The 27500-nt window shown below is 38.0% G+C and overlaps 2 protein-coding genes and 1 pseudogene across 3 annotated transcripts in view; 2 read left to right on the top strand and 1 right to left on the bottom strand.

The window, feature by feature from the left end:
- Positions 1 to 882: 882 nt before the first annotated feature.
- LOC149112447 (uncharacterized) lies at positions 883 to 3082 on the bottom strand. Its single transcript, XM_089290322.1, has 5 exons — positions 2859 to 3082; positions 2547 to 2767; positions 2239 to 2332; positions 1994 to 2143; positions 883 to 1791 (listed from the first exon to the last, which is right to left on the bottom strand). Exons 1-5 carry the CDS (start codon positions 2971 to 2973, stop codon positions 1268 to 1270), a joined length of 1104 nt encoding a protein of 367 aa, XP_089146448.1. The 5' UTR covers positions 2974 to 3082; the 3' UTR covers positions 883 to 1267.
- A 3431-nt stretch (positions 3083 to 6513) lies between these two features.
- LOC149112446 (uncharacterized) lies at positions 6514 to 8435 on the top strand. The gene is made up of 2 exons (XM_089289718.1): positions 6514 to 6648; positions 7125 to 8435. The coding sequence occupies exons 1-2, from the start codon at positions 6595 to 6597 to the stop codon at positions 7944 to 7946; spliced, it is 876 nt and encodes a 291-aa protein (XP_089145844.1). The 5' UTR covers positions 6514 to 6594; the 3' UTR covers positions 7947 to 8435.
- Positions 8436 to 10577: 2142 nt separating this feature from the next.
- Positions 10578 to 27500, top strand: part of LOC149112445 (uncharacterized) — a 47702-nt pseudogene continuing 30779 nt past the window's right edge. Inside the window, exons 1-6 of the transcript XR_016207455.1 lie at positions 10578 to 10890; positions 12889 to 12928; positions 16575 to 16626; positions 18270 to 18383; positions 18505 to 18624; positions 21278 to 21397. The product of XR_016207455.1 is annotated as an uncharacterized LOC149112445 (transcript). The remainder of the gene's footprint in view (positions 10891 to 12888; positions 12929 to 16574; positions 16627 to 18269; positions 18384 to 18504; positions 18625 to 21277; positions 21398 to 27500) is intronic.

The raw sequence follows: 27500 nt of genomic DNA, 5'->3' as shown, positions 1-27500 counted from the left end.
TGAGGTGGGCTACGCGCATTCTTGAACCTCTCCTTACCCTTATCGCTAATACGAAGGAAAACACAACAATAATTGCAGGAAATTGTGACTTTATTTCAAGAAAGCCTTGGATGACATATGTTTGCATCATGAAGACGAAGCATGGCTCTTTGTAAACATTCCAGTGCTATTTTTCTGTGCATGGATAAGCTAACATTTAATCAAAGCGAGCTTGCTTGAGTATACTTTCGTTACAAAACTGGTCAAACCACTTACTTAGTCATTGTAATAAACATCTTCCCTTTTGTTTTAATTCCATTATCAACACACTCTAAATGACGGACTTTAACTACTTTTGTACGGTTTATTATTTAGGGAAAAAGCGAATTTAAGTTTTTCTGGTACCCTGAGTTTAAAAAAACTGGCGAAAGAATCTTCAATGGTCTCCAGGATTTCTGGTTTAAAACCGATTTATTTAGTCCAAGTGGGTATGTTGCATTAATAACTTCAGAGGTTTCCATCCTATTCATAAAAGTTAATCCTTAAAGAGGCATTTAAAACGTCAGACAGCTAAAAATAGAGTTCTTAATAGCAGAATTAGATTGTGCGTGGGGCAAAAATTTCAAACTTCTAATAAATATATAGGCTTTTTCTGTTTTCTCTCAAAACCTAGGAAACCGGTGCTGAAAGTGATCCGTCAAAAGAAAAACTGGGGTCACCGAACGTCCAAGATGGCTAAATCCAGGCAAAGATGAGAAGTGAGTACCAGCAGACCTGTCACTATTGTTGCTCAGTTTATATTACTTAGTCGATGCTTCGCGATCGGCGCGCAAAGTTATAAGTTGCAAATATTTTCACACGTTGTATCTCTGAAATGAAGTTGGTGACCCCCCCCCCCCCCCTCCCTCCCGCATCTTTTCTTGAACTCCTGACGAAAATAACTCTTTATCTGACTTATTATAGGTTTGAACAAAATCTGTGTATTAGAAGATGTTCCTGCAAAAATTCTTAAAGACAAAAAGTGACTCAACAATCTTATAAAATTGCGCTCCTCCCCCCTAAAATGCCTGATAGTTTGTTCAACAGTTTTGGGATACAGGTAGAACCTATGTTTAAGTATTTAATAACCTAGCGCTACTTTTTCAACTTAATTTTGGCAACACTGCATGGCGACGTTTTGTATAAAACTAACACAATAATCATGTGATTGGCATCGAACAAACAACTCTCTGAAGTCCACTTAAACAAAATTCAGTAATACTCTGGTTGCAGTTTATTCACAAAGTTCCTAGCGAACAAAGACTTTCCAGAAATCACCAGTGGACACTCCAGAATAGTAGTTGTCATCGCATCTTAAATATCGACCGTCTCTTCGCAGATACCAATAATATTGATTAAAACCAGCAGGAACATAGTACAATCTATCTTCATCTCCTCCCCAACCCCATTTGCCATACCCGTAGTCCCACTGATCGCAAGCTCCTGCTAATCTGGAGTTGTCGTTTTCCATTCTAACAAACGAGCCACAAGCGTCGGGCTGGACATCCGTCTGACCGCTGAAGTACTGGACTACAGCTTCACCAGTGCTGTTAGTGACCGTGGTCACGTGGAATGTACGCCCTTGTTGTTTACTGCAGTGGAATCTCAGCTGAGTGAAAGACAAGTGAGTCCACAGCTCATTCATGGCACTCTTCGTCAGAAACGTCTTGATGTTATGGTAACTGCCGACTCCTCTGTAGGATGCCTCTACTGACAACCCCGATGGAGAGGATGAGCTGTCAACCACATAGTTAGAGACAAGAAGCCAGCCTCCTGAAATCAGGTAAATTTATGATCGTTAATTGAAAGGAACAAAACCAGGTGAGAACCTTACAATAAAGCATTTATTACGAAACGAAAACTTTCAAAGAGAAGGAAAATAAAGCAATGTTTCAACTGCACGTGTTCCAAATAAATGAGAGTTTGTGTAATCTTAATGTGTAAGAATATTTCTTGTTCGCCATTCTCAGCTTACCTCCGTCAGTTGTCATGTCACAGAAGACCTTTAAAGGGTTTCCACTCTTCTCCGGGTCGATCCAGTACTCCCCGTCTCCTTTAGAGTCTCCTGAGTCCCGGATGTCCTTACAGGAGTGACCAGGGTGATGGGAGTACCAACCTTTTATTTCTATAAAAGAAGAAAATAGACCAGGATACATTTCGCAATCAGATTCACACTGCGTAATATAATCGTCAAAACACAAATAAACATTCACGACTCACGTTTTTCGCATTTTTTCCCCTTGTATCCCGGATGACACTGTCCACTCTTTACTGTTTGGTCATTCCGCTGACGAGAAACATCGATGCAGGAGGCCTAGGTTGGGTTAAGAAAAATGCTGTTCAGCGTTAACTTTATCATTTATCAATACCGTAAGGAAATATCAGCTTTTGATCGCTCTTGCTAACTGTACGAACAGGCAGACAATCATATTCTTCTTTTAACAACCTCGCGTTAACCCTTTTTCCTGTTCCAAGTAAAGGTAGCTAACCTGAGATAAGTAATGTATATACGGAAAGTTTGAACTTACCTGAACTGAACCAAAGTATGTGGATCCTTTCTTCCATTTAAAATCTCCTGGCTTCGTCTGTCGGGTTTTGTTGTTTAGCTCACAAATGCGTTGCCCTACATTGCTGCCGTCCGGACGGACATTAAACGACTTGCAACTGCTATTTCCAATGCATTTAAGGTGGCATGCAAACTCGTCAAGGACTGTAGCCGTGGACATGACGTGACCAACTAAGGCATGGTCTAACAGAGGAAAGAAAATAAAAGTTTTCCTGATGCAAACAGACTGAATAGAAGGAAAGTGCGACGTTTAAGTTTAGCTGTGCCTACTTACCAACTTCCGTTTCAAAAACGCTTCCGCAAAAGTCTGTGTTTGCCACCACAAATAAGATTATCAGGAAAATGTTTAGAATCACAATGGCCAACCGAATCAGCCACGCGCCAGCCATGGAGTTGTCAGAGTATGGAATTATAACCTTTTTCAGAACCGGAGGTGCAACGCACCCAAAGCTCGCTGCTGCTTTATCTATTCGTTTGATCTAGAACGGACAGACTTATATGCCAGGTGATGTTCATATTTAATTAATAGTTGAAACACTGGGTTATATAACTCAGTTAACGCAAGCTTTCATTCATGTCGGCTAACAGTTCTTTTCTTTTATTGTCAGAAAATTAAACGTGCCGACGTTTACGCATTGCTACTGGCTCCCTTCAGAGTTCAAACAAACTGGCAGCTGGTGTTTTCAAAAACCCAGACAGTCTTTTGAGCCCTAAAGAAGGCAGTAATGCCAAAACCGTCGACATTTTTGTCTGAAAATACTAAAAACACTACGAGAAATTCTTTAGTTTTTTCTATTTCAAGGAGTTACAGCGTATTGTTGTTATTAAAATCATTGTTTTCATTTATTCCCCTCTTGTTTGGAGTTTCATATGTTAAAGAGCTCCTAACTGGTTTATAAATTGTTTGATGGTGCAATAAAGGACTTATGGCTGATGTTATGTTTATTCACCTGCAGCCGGGGGGTGTTTGTGAACTCCGCTTTGTGTGGTGCGCGCTACAAAAAGTTCGTAAATTTTTAAATGCTAATCTTAGAGTCACTCCAGACCTGAGATGGGGTACATTTATCCCGAGCCTTGTCAAATATAAGCGCAAGAGCGTGAAGTTTAACTAGTCGTGATCATTCATAATTCATTGTGTTTATAACTCAAGGTGGAGTTATTAATATCAGAATTAATATCTGCTTTATTTTACATTTTGAAGACTCGAACAATAAAGAACTCCTTGGATTGTTAATTATTTAGTCAAAACTATGAGCGGACGTTACTCAGGTACCGCTCGCTGATTAATGCTACGAAACAAATTAACTCTGCGATCTGATTCAGCCTATGAACTGGAGAACAAGGTTTAGAAGGTTTTTTCCCCGTGACTCATATTCTTGGAGCTTTCCGTGGCTTTTTTGTTGAAGAAACCGGCAAATTGGATCCCCCCTAACGTCTTTGCTACACCTGCAATTGGAGAGACATCTTAACTAAACCGCCGTAAGGATTCTTATAATTATATAAATAGTTCTGTCTACTGAGTTGGCATTTCTGTCGTGCTCAGTAAAGGTGCTACGTCACGGTTTGCGCATCGTGAAAAGTTTATTGTAAACTTTTCAAGTTCGTCGTTCGTAATCCGTGTCAATCTTCTCCATCCTTAACCATCCTTGTTACTTTATGGTTAATTAATGTCTTTGGTGTTTTTCTTTCTTAGTAAACCACTATTCTCAGGTCTCCTTCAATTTAGTAGTAGTTTTGCACATGGCCAAAACGACTCAAAATACCGTGGTTGAGCTCCTTTAAGCTCGCTGCTAGCGGCGACTATTTCTTGTGTGATTAGTTCGCGTGAAGAGTTTGTTGATAAAAATGATGTTAAAGGACTAAATAAAATCTTCCAAAAAGCTTAAAGTCCCAATTCTCAGCAATGATTCCAAGTCATTTAACGTAATGTTAGCTGTGAGAATTCGGTAGTACATCCCAAAATATCTTTTGATGAGAAATCACCCACTTCTGGAAGTTAAATGGTTAGGATGTAGACGAAAACGTCTAGCCTCTTTAATATATCACGTTTTATAGTCGAAGCTTGGTTCAGGGTAGGGATTAAAACAACCCTCCTGTTTATGAATATTTAGTTAACCAGCTTTATACACATCCGGTATTTTACTATTTAGGCAGCAATTCACGACAGATGCCCAAATTAGGACAGATGACTGATGATAATGTTAATTCGTCTGCGGGCAGGGGAGCGGGGGTGGGGGGTGTTTTGCGCTGTGCCGCTTAGAAAATCTTGTACATTTTCCAGTTTTAATTCCAGAGTTATCTAGACTTAAGATGGGCCACATGTATCCCTGTACTTCCTCACATATAAACCGTCAGGTGTGTGAAGTTTACCAAGTCGTGATCATTCATAATTCATTGTGTTTATAACGCAAGCTGGAGTTATTAACATCTGCTTTATTTTACATTTTGTGAACCTGAACGTCTAAGAACTCGTTAGTTTATTAATTATTTTGTCAAAATTATGACCGGACGTTACTTATTTACCGCTGGCTTGTGAGGGGCAGCTGGGTCCAGAGCAAAATTATAACTGAGGCAATATCTATGGTTAAATTCTTATCCTAGGAATTTAGTACTGTTTTACTTTCCCTCTTCAAAAACAAAAAAAAACAAGAAAATACGAAAAACATGACTGAGGCAAGTGCCTCAGTTTGCCTCATACCGCCCTGAAGGATCCTTCAGCGGTGACCACAGGTTAACTTCTACAACGTGAAAATTAAGAAACCATTTTGTTATAATCCTTGAGATTCAGCGGGGTGTTCTGTGGGCTCACGTGCTCTTTCCGTTCCCGCGCGAATTTGGCATGAAAGAGTAGTAATCTACATTTCAACCCAGCAAATAAAATAAAATCGAATAAATTATAATAAATAACCTTTAGATTTTACCCTCGGCAGTGTTTATAGCATTAAGGCTGGTGGAACCGAGCAAACAACCGAAACAAATAATTCAAATTGAACATAAATAACTTCAACAAGCTTCTATTTCAAACCAGGAAAGCATGAACCATGGGTTAAAACAATGTTTTTCACGAATGTATTGTTTGCAATGCATTTGTCGTACTACCAAAGATCTATCAAGAAATTACATGTAGACGCCTGATTAAATTGGCTCCTTAACGTTAGCGAACATAAACCTAAGCTACATCCTGTAGGTATTAAAAAAATGTTTTTGTCATCAATGTTTGTGTCGTCGCTCACTCGTAGCTACCATACATAGTATTCTGACAATAAAACTGCTAAAATTACAAGAAAAATGCCAGTTTAAATAGCTTTTGCGATGTTAGTTCATATTGCATAACGCAAAAGAAGGACGGCCGATATTCAGTCATCTTTACCTCATGCTTGGTAAACCATTACATAATTCGGTCAAACCACGTATCTACCTAACAAACCTGTGATTTGGTACTGACCATAGGGAACGAGGGCTCTGGCAGCGACATGGCATGCGACAGGAGTGGAAGCAGTTTCCCCATTGGTCAGAACCTTCAACTTGATAGAAAGCTAATTTGATTGGCGAAAAAGCAAAGTACATGTAACGGGAGGTAAGCCAAAACACGGAAACCTTCGACATGCGTGACAGCCTGAGGTCACACGTCTGGGAGAAATACTTAATGTACTAAAAAGGACGTAAGGAATCGTAGTTCGTTTCGATTCATTTAATTTTACAATGGGATTCCCACTAGGCTTTGAAGCATCGTACCCAGTTAGAAAGGCCCCTAGCGCGCAGGTACGTCTAAAAACAAGCGCTCTTATCTTAACTTGATGAAATTGTTCCGGATCCATTGTTGTCTTAGACAGAAATGGAAGTGTGTTTAAGTGTCCCCTTGCTGGTAGCAATGTAGTAAAGCTATTTTTCCTGTTTTCTTGCTTCGATTTTAACTTTCCTGTCATTGGCAATGTGTGGCGTGTATGTAGCTTTTTACCAGCGTTTTAGTCATCTTCTTTCTTACCCAGGGCGGAAGCAAATGCCCCATCATGATCAGCCTTAAATTAGCATATCTAGCAGCAGTGATATCACTTGTTCCAATAGTAAGTAACAAGGTCGTATATTCATCTTTGTTGACCTGACATGGCTATTTCCCTCCAACAAGAATGCCGCAGTTCACGATTCATACGTCAACGACGCAAGATATGATACAAAAGGAATTGCATGCTCGATGTAAAAGTTAACAACAACAAATTAACTGCAGCACAACTGTATTTACGCAAGGTCGCATGCTTCCATTCGTAAGCAATGTTTTCATACATTTACATATATCTTTCGAGAATTCTCCCAACACCCCAAGGGTTTAGATGAGGCTATGTAAAAATGGAATAAGTACTCTACTGCTTTTATAAAATATTTCTCAAGAATACGCGCGAATCTAAAACGTCACTACGGTGTTTACATACTCTCATCTAAACATAACTATCGACCAATGAGAGCGCGCATAGTGTCTCAGTTATATTATAATTGAAAAATCGAATCATTACGGTAATCATTGTTGAATTTGTTTTGTCGCCAGGACGGCCAAATATATGATAAGCTATCAAAGAACCCCTGGCTGCCATATGACGTGTCTTCAGTCGACAAGGTACCTGGCATTTATGTTATCGGTGAAAAGCAAGGAAGTGAAACGAAATACATTTATGCAGGTCGATCTAACGACGTGAGGAGAAGACTACAAGAGCATAAAAGTCAAAAGCAACAGGATATCGACAAGAAGGTAGCAGGTAAATTTAAAAATCATAAAGAAACAGACCTCAGGATGAAATATGTTCCCGAACAAAGACAGAAATCGAAAGTAGGAGAGTATATGCAATGTCTGACAAAGAAGATTAGATACCGCCCTGTGCTGAATAAGCGCGAGGGAGATGGTTGTGCGTCCTGTGCAGGGGGCCAAAAGAAAAGCAACGCTAAAAGTTCTGAGAAGCATTCTTCAAGCAGGTCGTCTCCTAGGTCACACGCCAGGCCTAAAGTGGCATCGCCTGGCAGATCATCTAGTAGCTCTAAAATATCATCAAAACCTTCTTCTGGATCATATAGCGGCTCTAAAATATCACCAGGACCCTCTTTTAAATCATCCGGTAGACCCAAAGCATCAACAGGGCCCTCTTTTAGATCATATGGCACCCCCAAAGTGTCATCTGGAAAGTCGTCTTTTAAATCATCTGGCAGCCCCAAAGTTTTATCTGGAAGGTCCTCTTTTAGATCACCTGGCAGCTCCAAAGTGTCATCAGGAAGGTCCTCTTTTAGATCATCTGGCAGCCCCAAAGTGTCATCTGGAAGGTCCTCTTTTAGATCACCAGGCAGGAGCTCGTTTAGATCATCGTCTCGGCGAAAATAAGAGGATGGGAAAGGCAGAGGTTGCACGCAGTTGACTGATCTGTTCGCCTCTTTAGTGGGCCCATTATGATCACTGTATAGGAGAATCTCTTTTTACAATATTTGTCCAATTAGAATTAGAATAAGCGATACAGTTTCTGATGGAGCACAAAAGCATTAGTTCTGAATATTGAAACGACACAGCATGATTAACTTTCCTAAGGAATTTGAACCCGATGCATTGAATACTTTTTGGGCGATGCGGCCGGGTTTAAATACTGAAAATTTTTTTTACTTGAAGAATGCATGGGCTCATTAGCGCTTTGGCCATCCAGAAATTTTGAAGTTTTTGTGAGTCAAATTCTCCTCAGTTATTACAACCAAAAATCCTAACATTTCACCAATTACTAAGTTTCACAAGCTCTTTAAATGTTTGAAGTTAATTCGTGTCTAGGGCGCGTGTGTAGTTTACGCAGGTATTTGTATCAACAATATATGTTATAGACATTTATTTTGGTTCAGCTTATCACTGATTGTAGTTCTATCGAACTCCTTCTTTGAGAAGTCATTTGCAAGAGCAGTTCTTTTCTGATACTGCCTTACCTTCAATATTACCCTTATTTAATTTGTCACTGATCTTCATTTGCGGTTTATTCATAACATGTCTCGTCACAGTGGTTAGTTATACAGGCAATTATCCCTAAGACGGACACCTTGGAGCCCAGCACCAACTTTATATATATCTGTGTTAGAAATTTAGAGAGGTGTCTGCCTTACAGAAATCCAGTCGAGGTAACCTGACGCCAGCTTTCCTGAAATAGTAAAGCACAAGGTACATACAGTAGATAATCATCAGTAAAAGGTAGGTAAAGTCTGCATACGAGCCAAGTGGCCCATCAGGCCGGAGCATATCCCCGTTTGTGGAGTGCTAATCAATCACAGGGTTACCTGCCCCCCTCCCCCCAGCATTAAATTCGCCGATACCAATTTATACACCTGAAGGAAGAGAGGCACTGTGAGAGTAAAGCGTCTTGCCCAAGAACACAACACAATGTCCCTGGCTAGGGCTCCAACCTGGACCGCTCGCTCCGGAGTAGGGCGCGCTAACCATGAGGCCACTGCGCCTCCCATAGACTGGTTGTATACTCGCTGTTTATTACAAGCTGAGCTGCAAAATGGAACAAGCCTTATAGCTATCCCTATTTGTTCAAGCAGTATTTTGAACTAAATTACTGGTTATTATTTCGGTATCATGCGTATTTTGCTGCTGCTTCTCCAAATCTCTAAAGAACGTTTTTTCTGCCTCATTTTTTTTTTTTTAAATTAACTTACACCCAGAGAAATTCACATTCTTTTTCTTTCCAACTCTCCTTTCCTTTCCTTCTCTTTTGGAACGCCGATGAAAGGGGAAAGGGGTGAGGAGGTCAGGGGGAGGGGAGTGCGATTAGACCAGGATCAAATTGCGGTCTCGTTCTAGTATGAGATTATTTGATTTTATCTAACTTAACTATAACCGAAATTGCTTTAAACGGGCACGTATAGCCTGAATAGCAATCCAGTTAGCCTAAATAATGCTCAGGCTAACCTGAATAAGCATTTTTACGGCTAACTTTTAACAATGTGACTTATAACCTGTAACACGCGTTTTGAACCTGACGGGCTCGGGACAGTTCTGGGGCCGAGCATCTTCCCATGGTCTTCCTTGTACGGACGCCTCTGCGCTCGGTCCTTACTGTCAACATCTCGGACTAGTGATATATTCTTCTACTTAAATAAATAATAAATAGATAAGGATCTTAATTGACTAATGGAGACAAACAATGAAACAAACAATATAAATGGACAAAAAAGGTTAAAAATCCCAACTGGCAAGAGGCAGATCAGTTGGCTATTTGCAAGTGTGGCCGGGGTCGGGAACAACACCTGTCATCAGCTAGTGGTCAGAATGGGACAAAAATCCACGATCTCCGATCTCACGTCTGGCGCCCTCACCACTCGGCCACGCTGCCTCCGAATAATGGTAATACAGCCCCCGTGCTTGGCTAATAAGATATACATCGATGGTTACTTTCTTTTTAATATCGCTATTTGACCTATTTTGTGGGGTCCCACTATTTTATGAGGGTCGTAAAGGGGTATTCTCGTGATGCGTGATTAGCTGATTTTATTTTCCGTGAAAGGTAAATAATTTAGGAAATTATTCTTCGTGACTAGTGACCTGAAGGTTTTGCGTGACCCGTGAAGAACCTGAATTATTAACCGATATTCTTAATTTTGCCGCTCTATTCTACGTGATTTTGAGACGCGAGTCCTCCAGCTCCGAATGGTTAGAGTTGTACTGTCTATCGAGAGTGACCTAGTAGGTATGCGATTTGTAATATGGAGCCTTGACTTAGCCATTCGCTATTTTTCTTTCTTCAAACACTATTTCTAGTGTGTATTAACAGGTCATTTAAAAGATTATCTTACTGGCTTATTTTCGTGATTCGGGAAAACGAAATTTTTATATCCGTGATCCTCTATTTTTCCGTTCGTGAATCGTGCCAGAGACCTCCTTGTACGACCCTCTTTTATCTATCCGTGAATTTAAAACTGTGCCAAATCCATGATTGTTACACCACATGGAGTCCGACGAACGTTCTTTTCTTGCCACTGACCATTCTCATTCCCAGTGCTACTCGTTTCAACTTTGCAACCTTCGGTATTCCTACTACTCGATACTACATTCCCATTCGGTTTGCGACGTAGTGCTGGCTAAGTAAGCTGAACCTGGGGGAATCCCTGAGTCGGTTATTTCGGTTTGAAGCTTTGCAGCAAACCAACAGACTTGCACAAGTGAGGAATGGACATGAAGGTTAGACTCGGTGCTCGGTGATTCTGAGATTAAACCCTTCACATAAATTATCGTTGTCTTGATTCCGAAGAAGATCTGAAGAGAATCATTATGTCTGGTTCATCTAAAAGAGGTAAGAAGAACAAACCGCTGCATTTTTTAGCTGAATATTCAAGCTTAAGTAGCTCTTGCTTCCTGGCCCACATTAAATATGTCTTTTTAGATATTTTGGTGTGTAGTATCGCTGTTTATTATATAGACACGAGTGTTTCACTGGAAAATACACCACTCGTAAAATTTATACGAAACTTAATATCCAGAGTGGCGTATGTATTTTCCATATCCTCACTAGTGAAGATATCGATGATTTCACTGATATCAAGTTTGTCTCTTAAATTGTTCTTTAATTCGTTAGTGTATGATCGTAACATCTTCGGGTCTTCCTTCAAAGTCTTCGGTAATCTTCGGTAATCTTCGGCAATCTTTGGAAATTTTCGGAAAATGTTCGGCAACATTCGTGTGACCTTCGGACAATTTTTGGAGAATCTTTGGAAATCTTCAGAAAGTGGTTGGAAATCTGCGGAAAATCGTCAAAAACGCCATCATCAGTATGTCTATATAGTAAAAAGAACATTACATGTTTAGCTTGAAGATATGAATTTTATGTTCTTGTGGCAAGAACAACATCTCACTCATTCGCTGGGCTCACTTGTGCAATATTGTTCTTGCCATGAGAACATAAAATTCATATCTTCTGGCCACTGTGTAATATCCTCTATATATTTTTACGAGTTGTGCTGTATTTTGACTTGCCCTAACAATGAGTAAAAGCATGAAGCGATACTACACACCAAAACATTTCATAAGAGATTTATTATCCAACTGCTGTAGTCAATAAATTTATCAAGGAAAGAGGGAGAGTGTGACAGTTTTGTGTGCGCAGGCCAACCTGTACAGCAAACAGGTTTTCTACTGAACAAATTACTGAACAATATTGCTGTATATTTGTACTGGTATTTGGACGGTGTTCGCTGCAGTTGGATAAGAGCTTAATAAGGTTGAGTTTACCAGGAAATTGACTCATTACTTATTAGTTAAGCTAACATTAGATTTTGATTTCTAAAGAGCTATGCTCTTATCATTTTTAAAAAATTTTTTTTTGTAACATTTTATTGATACTTAAAGCACAATTACAAGAGCGATATAAACAATATTACATAATTAATTACACTTATGCTGCCCCTGTTACAATTAATTACTAACACTAATGACAAAATAATTTACAAACTTACATGTACAAACACTTATTATTGACACTAATTACAAATTTACATTACATTTCATTCACAGTCAGTTAGATCTAATTAAGGGTGTGGTTAATAATATAAACCCATATAATAATATGTACAGATACTTACATATCTGTATATACAACTGCATATGTAACTATATACCCGATACTTAACTATTGAGAAAAGAAAAGTTAGGATAACATGTTTTGCCATTTTTTTTATAATGAATAGCTTTCCTGTGGGTTTTCCCCTCGGGGTTGACCCCCTGGAAACCCCCTGGGATTTGTGAAGTTTTCAGCATCAAACAAAAACCTACTGAATCACTCCATGGGTTTTAGAGCATAAAATTCACGCTGGTCAATTTCCCTCGCCAAGAGGCTAAGCTGTTGACAGAACCCCATCATTTACAATAATAACAGACAAATTTATCAATTTTTCTAACTCTCTTCTTCTTTGAAACTCATACCACGTCCTAGGCTTCGTACAACGGTAGGATGAACAACAAACATGCAACAAACTTTGAAGACCTCTATGAAATGTCATGTAAATGGCCGCAAGGTTGCTCATCTACATGTTCATCCAGGATGTTGAAAGTGACATACCACTGACCACTCTCAAACAAATCCCATAGGTGCATCCCAGTGGTCTGGCACATTTGTTTCAAAAACCAAACAATGTCTTCATCCTATGGGACAATTTTTGTTTAAAAAATGCACCATTCCTTGCATAGTCCTAGGGTTTCTCTTCTTACTTAGTGGTCTTCAAAGTTTGTAGATCTCTAGTAGGAAGATTCATTGTTATTGAGACTTTTCTTACTTATAAAAATTATTTTATTCCAGGAAAGAAGGGTAAAAACCCAAAAGGACTTCCATCACCTTGGTAAGTTACATATTGTAATGTTTGTGAAGAGATAATATTTGAACTTTAAATGTAGCATCTACAGTTATGTAGTACTACATTTACACCAGCACTAAAACACCTTTTTAACTCATGAATTGCATATACTAAGCAAGTTACGAGTGATGGATCAGATTATGCAAATTAGGGTCAGTCTATCATCACTGGTTAAACTTTCCATTGCAATACACCGATTCCAGAAAAAACCAGAAGTTGCACGCAAGCAAGGCTTAATAGCCCTCGAGCTTTCAAAATGGCGGATGAAATGCTGGGGAAGAACGAAAAAATTCGAATGTATGTAGGTTAGAGCTACATGTACATGTCTGGAGCAAATTTATGTGGTAAAGAAAAGGAAAAGAGTTGGACACAAGTGTTGTGCGGCTGCAAACTCTAATAATCTAAGCAAAAACCGACCTGATTTATCATTTCCACGACTGAGTTTCCTTCGGACAAGCTAGCCAGATAAACAAAGAAGAAAAAAGTGGGAAATACATATGCAAAGGGGAGATGTCTATTTTAGCTTGGTAGGAAATAATTTTTGTTGTTCCGAGCACTTCTTGCCAAGTGATTTTAAACTGAGTACACTTTTTGAAACTGGAAGCCGTACCCTCGGCTTTCCCTTGGGCAAAAGTTGAGGAGGAATCTCTGTGTAGAGCAAAATATGTGATGCATCTGAGTCTGGCATATGAATACCCATCAGCTTCAATCAACTTAGGAATTAATCAGTTTTCATGCCTCTGAGGTAAACAAAAAACGTTTCCCAAAAACAATGTTGAATGTGGAAGAACATTATTTAGTGATACAGCCATTGATGAATTTTGAATATTTTTTACTTGCTTAATATTTCAGCAAGATCTAGCTTTTAGGTTTAATGTTTAAGAACTAGCAGTGTCAGATAAATTATTGCATGGGCCAATTTCCTGTACTTGATGTTGGGGAGCCAGGCCATTAATTAATTACCTGAAGTTTTTTTAGGCTGAATTTGAAAACATAAGGTGCAGAATAGACTGCAGAGAGACAAAAGGTCAGACACCCAAGACCTGGACACCCAAAAGTGAGCTTTACTCTGAATTAAAGTCTGACAACACATTTTAAGGCCTTGCAGGAATTTTCCTTATTGTCGTAGATTTGATAGACAGCTTGTACTGGCAAGCAGGAAGGTTATAATCTTCATCCCTTCTATGCAACCAAGTAAATCAGAACTGACTATAATTTTAATACCAATTTTCTAAGGAAGACTGTTTTCCAATGAACCAGAACTGCAAATGTAAGAATACAAGCTTAAATGGCTATTAGGAGAATAAATGGATGGCATATATTTGAGGGTGTAACTCCACTAAGGTTGTGTAGAGTTGTTAATCAACCCTGGATAGTGAGCTATTTGCTTGTAAACTGGCAGAAAAAAAAGTTATCTGATGTTTATTTGTCATTTGGTAGTGACTTTAAACAGAGTACATGATATTGTTCATCAGTGGTAATTAAATATTTGCTGATATCCACCGTACTGAAATTGTGCATTATGTGGCTTCATGTTCTATTTTCTGGCACAGGGTGTAACATAGAAGGACACATGGTAGAGCTGGTGTATAATTTTGACCTCATTGAGAATTTCCTACATAATTTGTATGATCTTATAGATTCCCAATTGTTTTGAACTATTTTGAAATATTCATTCAAATATTCATTACCATAGAAAAACTGGAGGTAGCTGAATTCTCTCATATTAGATGCTGGAAAAACTTTTTGGACCTTTGATATTTATTCTGGCTTTAGCAATAATCACATCGTGTAAGGCCATCTCTAAGCATTAGGTAAGCCAATTCATATATAATATATTTTATCATAAATTGTTCAATATTCTTTAGCATCTCCTTCCACCATTCTATGTCCAAGGCAATTTGCTCATTAAAAATTTGCAGTGACTTCCAGTTTATAGCCAGGAAATTCCAAAGTCTGTCCACAACAAAGAGTAGTTGTTGTACATGGTACATCATAAACTGAAGTTCATATGACTCTTGTTTACTTTTAAACCAGTGTCAAACATTTTGCATATTGATTTTATAAGGCAATCTTTCATGGTCTCACTATCCATAACAATGACATTCCTAGCTTAAATTATTTCATGGAGATTGCTCTAACTTGCTGTAACTTGCTGTAACCTGAGTCCAGCTGGGGGACCCTGGGGAGGCCCCCAAAATTTCCCTTTTCTCTTGAACAACAAAAAAAGCATTTTGTTACTTGAACCTTTGTCTATCCCTGTTGATGCATTATTTCAGTGTACTTGTCCATTACTAGTTGCTAGTTTTCTAGGCCATCTTTCATAGCATGTGACCGATAGTCTTTGTTACACTGTAGTACACTTCACTGATAATTTTATTGGTGATTTGACTGATGAATCAGCTTTGTGATTGCATCCTACCCTGTAACGCAATGATGCTGTCACTCTACCGAACCCTTGCTTATACCATTCTTGGCGAGTAGATCATGGTCTTGTTTGATACTCTGATTAGCATCTTTTGAACTGAAGGATTTCCCTTTATTCTCTAACACCGATTGTTAATTTATGAAGAGAGATTGGATGTTCTCTAACTTGAGAAGACTGAAGTTGTAAGTGAAAAATGAATCAGCCGTAGGAAATTTGTTCAAGTGTTTTGTTGCAATATTCCCGATATCTGGCACAATTTTTAAATTTACTTCCCTATGTTCTTTCGAGCTCTTGCTTCATCAGTTTTACTACTTTAAGCTACTTTAGCTTTAGTAAAGTATTCTTCAGGTCAGGGTTGTAAACTTTTACAATTTTCATTTCATTCAGATTCTTTTTCCTAAACCGACCATGAACAAAGTTCTTTTAGGCAATAAAAATGGTGAGAGCAGGTTGTTTTTGCGCATATTGGAGATCGAGACAATCAGATGGAAAACATACCCGTCTAAAAGTTCCCTTATTTTGCCCCTTTGATTTATACGGCGACTTTTAAGCCAGAATTTTGATTGGCTGAGTGTCCATTTTTCAATGTTCTTCGCTCACACTGATGCCGAGAATATCATCAGATGAGAGATCGGCCTTTCTTCTTCGTTCGCCATGTTGCTTTATTTACCCCAAGGGCTATTAAGCCTCGTTTCGGTGCAACTTCCGGTTTTTTTCTGGAATCGGTGTATTCTGCTGTTTTGCAGGCACATATATGATTTGACATCTCCAGAACAACATGTTACATATCTGCGACAATATTATTACTAACGATAATATTTTATTGTATGAAGCTTCAATTTGTGTCATAAAAAGCCTCATCCAATTATTGTTAAATTTATATTCCACGTACAGGTGCTCTACAGGAGGGCCTCAAAGTGGGCTCTTCATACTTTAAAAGGAAGGCGTAATGGCTTAGACCTGAAGAACAGTTCAGTTCTTTGTTTCTAATCCTCAGGTTTTTGGGTTGGGTCCAGCCTCACTGTTTTTTCTTTTAGATCTGACTTACCTTAGTGCTCTAGACTAAACCTAATATTGAAAATCTGGATCCTAAACCTTGCTTAGTTAGCCAAAACCAAACATTTATGATGTGTACTACAGGCTCACATCACAAGTGATTTTGATGAAAAAGAAAACTTTGCTTATTATTACATGCATTTTCAGGACCATTCATCTTGGAAGTCGTGGTGATGGGAGACTCATTATTGAGGGCAAGGTTTGTAAACAAAGGTTTTGTAAAGCATAAACAAGTAAAAATTAGCCATAAGAAAGGACAACATTTCAGTGACATTGTGACACCATTTTCAAGTTCAAATGGAAAAAGATAAACTGTCAGAAAATTCGCTCAAGTTATGATAATCATAAAGAACTTTGTAATTACATGTGCAATCTCACGCAAATAGTTTCGCTCGACATTACGACTTGACTGTAGCGTTGATAAGGTATTTCAGCCGGGAGAAAACTGCTGTCAAACGGTCACATTCTTCAGTAAAATACGACCAGCACAGTGACAAGCGATATGCAAGGTCAGGTAGCTGCTGATGGTGTGTCAGGTATTATAGTTAAAGTGGCGAAAATCATTTATTGCCTCTAAAGTTGAAGACCTGCAACCAACACCTGCACAAAAAGAGATTGACCCAACAGTCCAAATAGTCCTGCCCTTCAAAGACTAGGATTTGGCAGACTTAGTCCGTAAACAGCTGAAAGACCAGTGAGCTTGAAGACCCACACTGTTATTCAGTTTTTGTTGGTGATAAGCTCCAGCGAGAGCTAAAAGTGCATGAGATCAAACCACGTATTGTTAACCAACAGCATGTAATTTATAAATTTCAATGTGACTTGTGTGATGCAAGTTGTGTACCAATTGCACCAATGCGTGGCTGAACACACTAAACAGTCTTCTTCCATTGGCAAACACGTTATTACCGAACACTGTATTGTTCCAAAAGACCTGTACAGACATTTTTCCGTTGTCAGGAAGTGCATTAATAAGTTCGATTGTTTAGTGCATGAAATGCTGCTAATTAGAGAATAAACACCATCTTTCAATGTACAGTCGGACTCAATTCAAGCAAAACTATATGTGTGATATTGCATATGTAATTACGAAGTATGTTAATCTTGAGCGAATTTTCTGACAGGTTATCTTTTTGCATTTGAACTTGAAAATGGTGTCACAATGTCACTGAAATGTTGTTCTTTCTAATCGCTAATTTTTACTTGTTCAAGGTTTGTAAAATTCTTATTAAGTTTTCCTTTTTACACAATCACTGTTTGTTGAATTTTTGATCTGCCACCTGATTTCTTTTAGTATTACCACCTTAGAACAATGCCCTTCTTCCCTCAAACACTTTTTAAAAATAATCCCATAAATACATAAATATATAAATAACTTATGATACATAAATCAATAAATCAGTAAATCAGTAAATCAGTAAATTAATCAATAAAGAGGAATTTGCAATGACACATCCCACCGACAGGCTCTTCATCAACTGTTTCCAGATCAAATTGGAATTTAGAAGTGTTGGTTTTGTGGTGGAGGAAAACTGGAGAACCCACAGAAAATCCCTTGGAACAAGGCGAGAACCTGAACAACAAACGCAACCCAGTTATCACGCCAGGTCCACATTGGTGGGAGGCAAGCTCTCTCGCTGCTGCACCATCCCTGCTCTCCAAAGCAGAGATGCATTCTAGGGTTAAAATTGCTCACTCAAGTGATAAATATTACTAAGTGACCGGGTGGAAATAAGGCAAGAACATGTTTGTAAAGTGTGACCAACATAACCAAGAACACTTTCTGTCAGTAACAGCTGGTAAGTTTAAAAATTTAATTTATTCATTCTGTATTTACTGCAGGTATTTAATTGCTGTGTAGAGGATTTAAAAGAGTTAAATGTTCTTCATCATGGACTATTTGGTGGGACATACCAGATGATACATAAACCCACAGGCCACATTATGGCAGTCCAGGTACATCTTAAATAAGTGTGGATCATAGACATTTGTGGCTGCTTTTTTTAATGCCATTCACGAGCAAGTGAGAAGTTTTAACCTTAAAGTTTATTTGTTGATTAATATACACTTTAAACAGAGAATGTGGATTGGTGATGCCTCAAGTTATGAATATGAGTGGCTTTTAATGGATTTGGATGCCTTAGCAAACCTTAACAGTCCATATCTTCTGCATTATTATGGTGCATTGTTAAGAGAGGTATGTTAACTTGAGATAATTATAAGAAATTCCTGGCTTTACAGTTATGAACCTTATGTACAATTCTAACATAACAGTTTCCCTCCAAATGTACTTTTGGGTGTCCCTCAGGATCCCCTTACAATGTACATGTATAATTAATTTTTTGAAATTTAGTTTTGAAAGGGAAACTAGTGGTAATATGAAGGAATTGGAAATTTTAGTTTGGGGGATCAAGAGAATTCATGATTGAAGATGGATAAAGGAGCCAATGAAATGATTTAAAACTTCTTGTACTACAAAGTCTGAACAGATTCCAATCTGACTTGGAGTGTGCAAAAGTAGGAACTTCTTCTGTGAACTTCTCTATGGAGGTTATTGGGTATCTGCTCTGTATGCCTTACCAGTGTTTCCGGCAGAGCGCATCATTGCAGGAATCCCGCGTTACAATCAGACATGGCCCCAAGAAAAATGAAAAAAGGGCCAATTTGGCCCTTTCCTTTTACAAGACTGCAGACTTAACACAGGCATAATATTTTAAAAGCCATCCCAGGGCTGGAAATTGTGATCGGTACGGTTGCCAATGCAACAAGCATTTCATCCTTGGCACCAAAAACTCTGGTTTAGTCACCATGGTATGGCATAATGGCAACTACATTTCTCTGTGTTGATGATCAATAACAGTTATTTTGTCACACATTATGTCCTAGAAATCATATTGAAAGATCTTTGTTTCTAAAACATTCAACATAAGAAAAAAGTCAATCTGTCCTTTTGCTTTGCTGTATGGATTGTCTCATATCGGAAAACTTCCAAATGGCTGACCGAGTTTGAAATCGCCCTATAATGCATTGCAAATCCTTGATCATTGACTACATCATGTAGGCCTAAGGATTGTTCTCTTGTAATGCACAGATCCTTCATACTAGTATCTGATTCAAAAGAAACTTTATTGATTAGAAACCCTTCAAAAAGCACTTACTATTAAATTTTATCATAGATCCTAATAAACTGCTTTATTTTCCCTGGTACCCTGATGCATTTTTTCCTTCCGTAGCTTTCAGTTTATTGGCCCCTTTTCTAAAAGATTGGCCCCTAGAAAAGATCTTCAGGGGCCACTTTGGCCCTCAAGTAAAATTTTCTGGCTGAAACACTGCTTACCACATTTTTCTTCCAGACATTGAATTCTGTATCAAGGAAATTTCTTGGTCACATGGAAACTCTTTTCAAAAAGGACTAATTTTCAGAGCATACATAAAGATCATTTCAAATCTGGCTTTAACATACCGGTATACAATCTCCCAAAATGTGTGGTCACAAGACCATCTCGTACTAAAACGCTTTAAGTTGCTTGATCATGACATGGCCACCAGTCACATTAGATCAATCTTAGGCAGTGTTATCAAGTTTATAAAGATGAAGGTGGTTTGGAAGTTTAAATTATAAACATGGTTAAATTGTAGTCTGCATATTATGGTTACTGCTGTCTGTTTGCAGAATGTGCAGTTCCAAAAAATATCCATATATGCCTACCCCAAGGAAGGTTGACATTAATTCTAAGGGGAAGGGGGTTTTCAAAAGGCAAAAGTTTTTAAGGGAAGTATGAAGCCAAACCAGAATTTCCTGTGTGGTTGGGGTGGGGGTGGGGGGTTTGAAACTAAAAGAATTTCCATGGGAGGGGTATGGATATTTTGTGGAACAACAGAATGCCATGCCTGTAAACAATCAGCTAATGAGAAATACACGACCGTGTGTGACGTTACTAGCTTTGGCAAGTTCTTTGCAAGAAGGATGAAATAAACCAGCTGTTTTTTTTTTGTTGTTTTTTTAATTTGTAATGTGGTAGTTAAATTGTAATCTTGTGTTATTTATTAAAGTTGTTCTACTTACAAGAACTAACTTTTGTTTCTCTAACAAACAACTATATAATGGTATGGTTAACACTCCATTAACAAAAACCCAAGCCTCATAGCTGAAACAAGGATATTACCTGTCCTACTGGAAATCCCAAGAATTGAAATTTGGTTTTGAAAAGGGTAATGATTTTTTGACACTTAAATTAGCACGTCTCTAAAACAGTTTCAGTTTTCTACCTTAACAATAAGTGTAGCATTGTCATTCAACTAGATATCCTGACTTTTTCACCGAGTATCCTATTGTGGGGTTTGGGACACCCTTACTTTGTTACTCTTAAGCAACCTTTTGCCCATGATGGAAACTTTAGGGAGACTGAGCAGTTCCAGCGTTAAATACTAGCATTTCTGGGGCGGTTTGAACACTTAACACAAGCTGTGATTGAGCAATGGTTTCCGAAGGCAACCATCGACCAATCAAGGCTCACATTGGTTACCCAAACCATCACACAAGTCCTTAAGAATAATGATATCTATTCAAACTTAACTCCTGTTATTTTGAACTGTTGTTTCCCTTGAGGGCACAAATTAACAGGGTTCAACTGCACCAATATTGCTCATAATCAAAGAGCATAATGCAAATCAGCCGTAACATGAATGAGCTGACTTATTACTGGAACCTATTTCACACTACACGTAACCTGATAATAACTGGTCAACAAAGTTGTGTAACAGAGTTGCAGAGGTTTTGCCTGATATTGCTCTGTAAGAATTTTTTCTTCGTCATGCAATAAACATGATTCCATTATCTGATCAACCAGGGAGAAGTCTGGCTCTGTATGGAGCTAGTGAGAGCATCATTACATGACTTGTGCGGAAGAGCATATGGCACACCTGGCAGAAGGATGCCTGAGGAGGTCATACGAGAAATAGCCATTGCTGTAAGTCATACTAACTTCTGTACTGTAGATCCCTGGATTAAAATAACTTCTTGCATCACATATTTACAGTAGGTCCATATTTATGGCAAAAATTACTCACATATATAAGATCTGTATGTCGAATTGACAGTTTCAAAAGGAATATTAGAAAAATGGACTTAGCAGCCACAGAACTGATAGATGACAATTGTGGACCAGATTGCATCTTATGTAGCTTTGAAGTTTTATACAAAAATAGTATGTTGTAATTATTATTATTACTACATATTTTTGTTATTATCATCATCATCATCATCCTCATCCTCATCCTCATCATCCTCATGATCATCCTCATCCTCATCAGCAGCATCCTCATCATCATCCTCATCCTCATCGTCATCGCTCTCATCATGCTCATCATCATCAATATTCTCACTATTATTATATCATGAGTACCTAATTCCTTACATAACTTTGGTAGTGACTTTCAGTTTGACTCTGCAAATTTTTCTCAAAATAGAGGATTTCAAAAATAAGAGATTTAGTACACATAAACTTTTTGACAAAATTACATGATAACGGACTTGAAAAACATTGCAATCTGCAAGCTTGCAATTCTGATTGGGAGCCAACTAAAGATACTGTATACTCATGTCTGATGTTAAATAAAACAGAAGAGGAAGAGAGTTGAAAGAAAATTATAAGCTAGAGGCCCGTTTATGAAGCAAGTTCTTTCAAAAATGTAAGCTATAAAACTACCAGAAACTCATCATGAATTTATTATAATTGTGCAGGATCATTTGAGACAGTGCCCAGTCTAATACTTTGTGAATATTGGACTGGCAGTAGAGCAATCTGATTGGTTGATTTTGATTATTAGTCCTCTGAACTGTATTAGTACTGCTGTGTAATAATGGATCATATTGAGTTGGTAAAATTGAAATTCCTGAGGAAATTGGAGGTGCAGTGTTCAAACAAAAAAACTTTCCATGGGATATAATTTATATTTATATATTTATTTACCAGCAACCAAGCCATTCACTTCATACTTAGGTCATGTGCTCAAACTTGTGCCAGGCCCATGTACATCTTACTAATTTGTCTCCAGAAAGGAACTATGCTTCATTATAATTTCAGAATAAACGTTTTCTTGGATCTGTTAAGTTTTCTTGTTAGAAGGCAATTGATCTGGTTATAGATATTGAGTTGCATTTAGTAATACTACTGGATTGTTATTTATAATGGAATATAATACTGGATGCATTATGCATTTATATCAATCTTCAAAAAACTGATTAAAACTTCCAAAACTCAAGTGTGTTTTCAATCAATGAAAAAAAGGATTGTTATTTCATAATGATGGTATATAATACTGGATGCGTCATGCATTTATATCAATCTTCAAAAAGCTGATTAAAACTTCTTAAACTTTAGTGTGTTTTCAATCAGCTTTCCATATGAGTCAATGAAAAAAGGATTGTTATTTATAATTATAATGGAACATGATACTGGATGCATTATGCATTTATATCATTCATCATAAAGCTGATGAAAACTTCTTAAACTTTAATGAGCTTTCAAACAGCTTGCCTTATGAGTCAATAAAAAAGCCTATGTCAGTGCAATCATCCATACATCCAGAGCACCTAGGAGTATTTCCACTCCCCCCTAGATGGGATGCTAGCCCATCCAAGGGTTACCCCCAAGCATTAAATGCACTGGTACCTATTTATGCACCTGGTTGGAGAGAAGCACTGTGGGAGTTCAAGGCTGTGGTTCAAGGCAATGACCCCAGCCAGGACTTGAAACCATAACCGTTCGATCTGGAGTCCAGAGTAGCCTGCTAACCATTCGGCCACCGTGCTTGCACAAAAAGCTGATGAAACTTCTAAATCTTCAGTGTATTTTTCAACGAGTTTTCTTCACGAGTCAATGATGGGTCGCACTGATTAAATCTAGTGCAAATTTTATTTCCCAAAAGAAGCAACAATCTGACAGCTGGTCATAGCACATCTTCAGTGATAATGAAGTTTGAGGAACGTTTTAGAAAGGTTTTGCCCTACATGTCAGCTTTCAGGAAACCAGTCTGTAGCTAGTCTGACAGGCAGGTAATCTCATTCCCAGATCTCTTGTGGACGAAGCTTCATCCACAAGAGATCTGGGAACAAGACTAACAGGCAGGTAGTTGTTAAAATAGCCAGTCAGAAAAGGGTCCAGTCAGTCAACAGGTTAAGAAGTTGGTCAATCAAGGAGTTAGTGAGTTAATCACGTAATGACTACAGTCTTGGACGAAAATGAGCGCTTCCATGGTTTTAAGCAGTCTCTGCTTTCACCACATTCCACCCTTAAAGCAATATTGATGGTTTCAGAAGCCTTCACCCAAGCATATCGAGAGTTCCGGACATTTTCATCAGGGGTGTCTGTTGTTTTGGTGTGAACGTTATGTGAAAACGCAGCAAAAAATGTGTGTGTATTAAACTACAAAATTTGTAGAAATTTCCATTGTGTAGAATGGAAAGGACACACTTGTAAAAGACATTGCTTGATGTGGCAGGCTTTCTTTCGCAAACTTCCAGAATATGCTCCTGAAAACGTTCTCAAGTTCAGCTGTGCCGCTAAAGACACGTTCAAAGCCCAGGAGAACTCCTATATAAAAAGGACGGGGATGCCCGTCAGAAACTTTGAAAAGAACCCCTAAGAGGTACGAGGATCCTGCTTTGTAGGCGTGGTTTGAATTTTTTTTTCACCCTAATTCATGTGTTCTCACTTCTCCACTTGTGCTGAGACAACAATTTCTTAACACAACTAATTCAAGCCGATCTGAACTACCTTTCTCTAACAGAGACCTTGTAAAACCTGCGACCGCTCCGTTTTAACTTGCGAAGCACCCATGAAGAGTATTTAACATTGAGGAAAATTAGCCAAAACTAGTACGATAGGTAGTCATGTGATTTCGGGTGCAATTTGGAATTAATATATTTAGACCGTTTTTGCTTGGGCGGTTTATTTTCCCATTACTGACCACTTGATATTCTTCAGAGAATTGTTCTTTTATCCATCTAAAAATTATTTATTCATCGTTTTGTAATAACAAGTTGATCGTATTAAAATATTAACTTAACAATAAATGTGCTAACCAGTTAAGCTTGTATTTCAATTTTTTTTACGATAACTGCAGAAATTCTCGCTCGCTCATTGGCTGATTTTCATTGTCAATAAGCGGACAGACACATGAATTTATAATTTATTATTATTACAAAGGTTTAATACGGAGAATAACTCTGAATTTAATGTAAACATTGAAGATCTTCTTTTTGGTACTTTTCCAAGTTCAAGTACCTTGATAAAAAAAACTGAACTACACCCTCCTCTTTCTGCAGGATTATATTTATAAGAAAAAGCTCCAGAATGACTCACCATTTCTATTACTTTCCAACTTTATCAACAAAGTTAAATACAAGTATAAACTTGAAAAAAGTATTTAATATTCGTAAAAGCTCCTCCATCTGCTATTCTTTAGATTTAATATAATTGTAATATAAGTATGATTGTACAGAAAGATTTGATTTATGTTATTTTAAAAATAGGCTTAGAATAAGTGATGCAATAAGTGTTGTAAGTGTAAGAAATCATTATTAAAAAAAAAATGAAATAAAAAATAATTTATGCGATGTCTTGATGTCTTGTCGTAAAACCAAAATTTCATCAATTCTTGAGGCACAAAAGCCCTTGTGATATAATGTTATATGTAGGTTAATGTCCTCCATTTTATTTTCTTTGCCTGATACCAGTGCACATATGACCCAAAATAACTGAAATGGAAGATGAAAAAGCAATAAGCTGAAAAATTCTTGTAGTGTTTTGCTAGGCATTCACAGAGGACCCACTAGATCAGAGGAAACCCACCAGATGGAGTACTTATTAAGCACTTCCTCCAATGCAGACGTCCTACAGTAAAAACCCGCATATGTTAGAACCTCTGGTTTTCAAGTTAGCCTCCAACTTTATTTGGACCTGTACATTTATCTAGTCATCCTCATCATCATTTTATTTCGTATTAAAATCTACATTTTACAGTTGGACTGGCCCGCGAATAGCTATGCTAGTCTAGGTGGGCCAGTCTATCAATAGTTACAAATTTTATTACTATTATAGAAAAATAGAAAGTTAGAAAAAAGAAAGTGAATAAAACAAAAAGAAAAAGTGGGAAAAGAATGTGATTTAATAGATAACATATTTTTTGTTTGTTTGTTTGATTATGGGTTGGGTTTTTGTTTTTTTCACTACTGCTACTGGCATTTTAATTTAGAAATGATCCTGCGAACCACAATGAAGGAATCTTCATCTTCGAGAACACTTAGTAGTTTGTTTTTAATTCTGAGTTTGAATGATTTCTTTGGTAGTTCTCTCAGAGAGCTTGGTATCTCATTCCATAGATTAGCACCAATTCTTGAAAAGGCTTTTTTTTGTATTTCAAGTCTTGAAGCTTTTATGTAAAAGTTATCTGAAGTAGAAGAACGTGTGTTGTAAGAATGGACACTAGACGTTTTCGTAAATAAATTACGTATGTTAATTGGGGCAGAAGCAGTGTTAACGTCATGGATTAATTCAGATAAAGTTTTATAGTATAAAAAGTTCAGAGGCAAAATCTTAGCATTAATAAACAGGGAATGGTATGTTCATTTTTCTTTGCAAAGTACATGAAACGTAATACACGTTTTTGTAATATAAAGATTTTATATAGGTAAGACTTATAGGTCTGACCCCAGACAGATAATCCATAAGTGATATAAGGAGAGATTAAAGACTGATATGTAATAGGGTGTGGAGAGGTACAAAGTGTCTTAATTTTGCAATAAGACCTACGGTTTTACTAAGTTTTTAAAGCGATATACTCAATATGGATCTTCCAAGAAAGATTAGAGTCAATTAATATTCCTAGATACTTAACGTAATCTTTGCCCTCTAGGGGAAAGTTCATATTCTTCTCATTGTAAAATGTGCTTATTTTAGGTTGAAAGGATAGTCTCTTTTGATATGGACAGAATATATATTGTATATTCTAATGACGTAAGGTTTCTGTCCGCATATAAGATATTGATGTCATGAGCTAAACGATAGAAATTGAGTTCTTTGGAACAGGTGTAAGTATCATTGATAGGCAATAGAAACAATAATGGGCCTAATACAGAACCTTGTGGAGCACCACAAGTCGTTAAGGTTTTTTCAGAGATATGTGGATCAACTTGTGTTGTTTGTGTCCAGTCTTGCGAATAGGACGAAAACCAATTGTTTATTATTCTGCGAAAACCATAATGGTTAAGTTTATCAAGGAAGATGGCATGATCTACGGTATCGAATGCTTTCTTTAAGTCTATAAAAACACCACAGGAAAATATAATTGGAAAATCTTTATTTATCTAGTTTTCAATGCAGTTTTAGTTCATTTTACATTTTATACTTTTTAGTTTATAATTGTTTTATAGCTTACTTTTGTCAATGTGCAGGGTCATATATTCGTGCAACTTGCACAATATCAATGTTTATTATTATTATTAGTAGTAGTAGTACTAGTAGTAGTAGCAGTAGCAGTAGCAGCAGTAGCAGCAGTCGCAGCAGTCGCAGCAGTGGCCGTGGCCGTGGCCGTGGCAGTGGCAGTTGCAGTGGCAGTTGCAGTGGCAGTCGTAGTGGTAGTGGTAGTGGTAGTGGTAGTCGTCGTCGTCGTCGTCGTCGTCGTCGTCGTCGTCGTCGTCGCCGTCGTCGCCGTCGCCGTCGTCGTCGTCGTCGCCGTGGTCGTGGTCGTGGTCGTGGTCGTGGTCGTGGTCGTGGTCGTGGTCGTGGTCGTGGTCGTGGTCGTGGTCGTGGTCGTGGTCGTGGTCGTGGTCGTGGTCGTGGTCGTGGTCGTGGTCGTGGTCGTGGTCGTGGTCGTGGTCGTGGTCGTGGTCGTGGTCGTGGTCGTGGTCGTGGTCGTCGTGGTCGTGGTCGTGGTCGTCGTCGTCGTCGTCGTAGGAGTAGTATGGTTGTTGTTATTATTATGATTATTATAGGTTCTTGTATTACATGTACATGTAAATGGTGTTTACTCTGAAGTTAGGTTACCTAGGTTCTTAAAGGGGCAGTATCA

Source organism: Orbicella faveolata, unplaced genomic scaffold, assembly GCF_042242905.1.
Source record: "Orbicella faveolata isolate gen_17 unplaced genomic scaffold, um_ofav_v1 contig_2, whole genome shotgun sequence".
Taxonomy (NCBI): Eukaryota; Metazoa; Cnidaria; class Anthozoa; order Scleractinia; family Merulinidae; genus Orbicella; species Orbicella faveolata.
The sequence above is the reverse complement of the archived record's forward strand: the minus strand, read 5'-3'. Positions and strand labels throughout refer to the sequence as shown.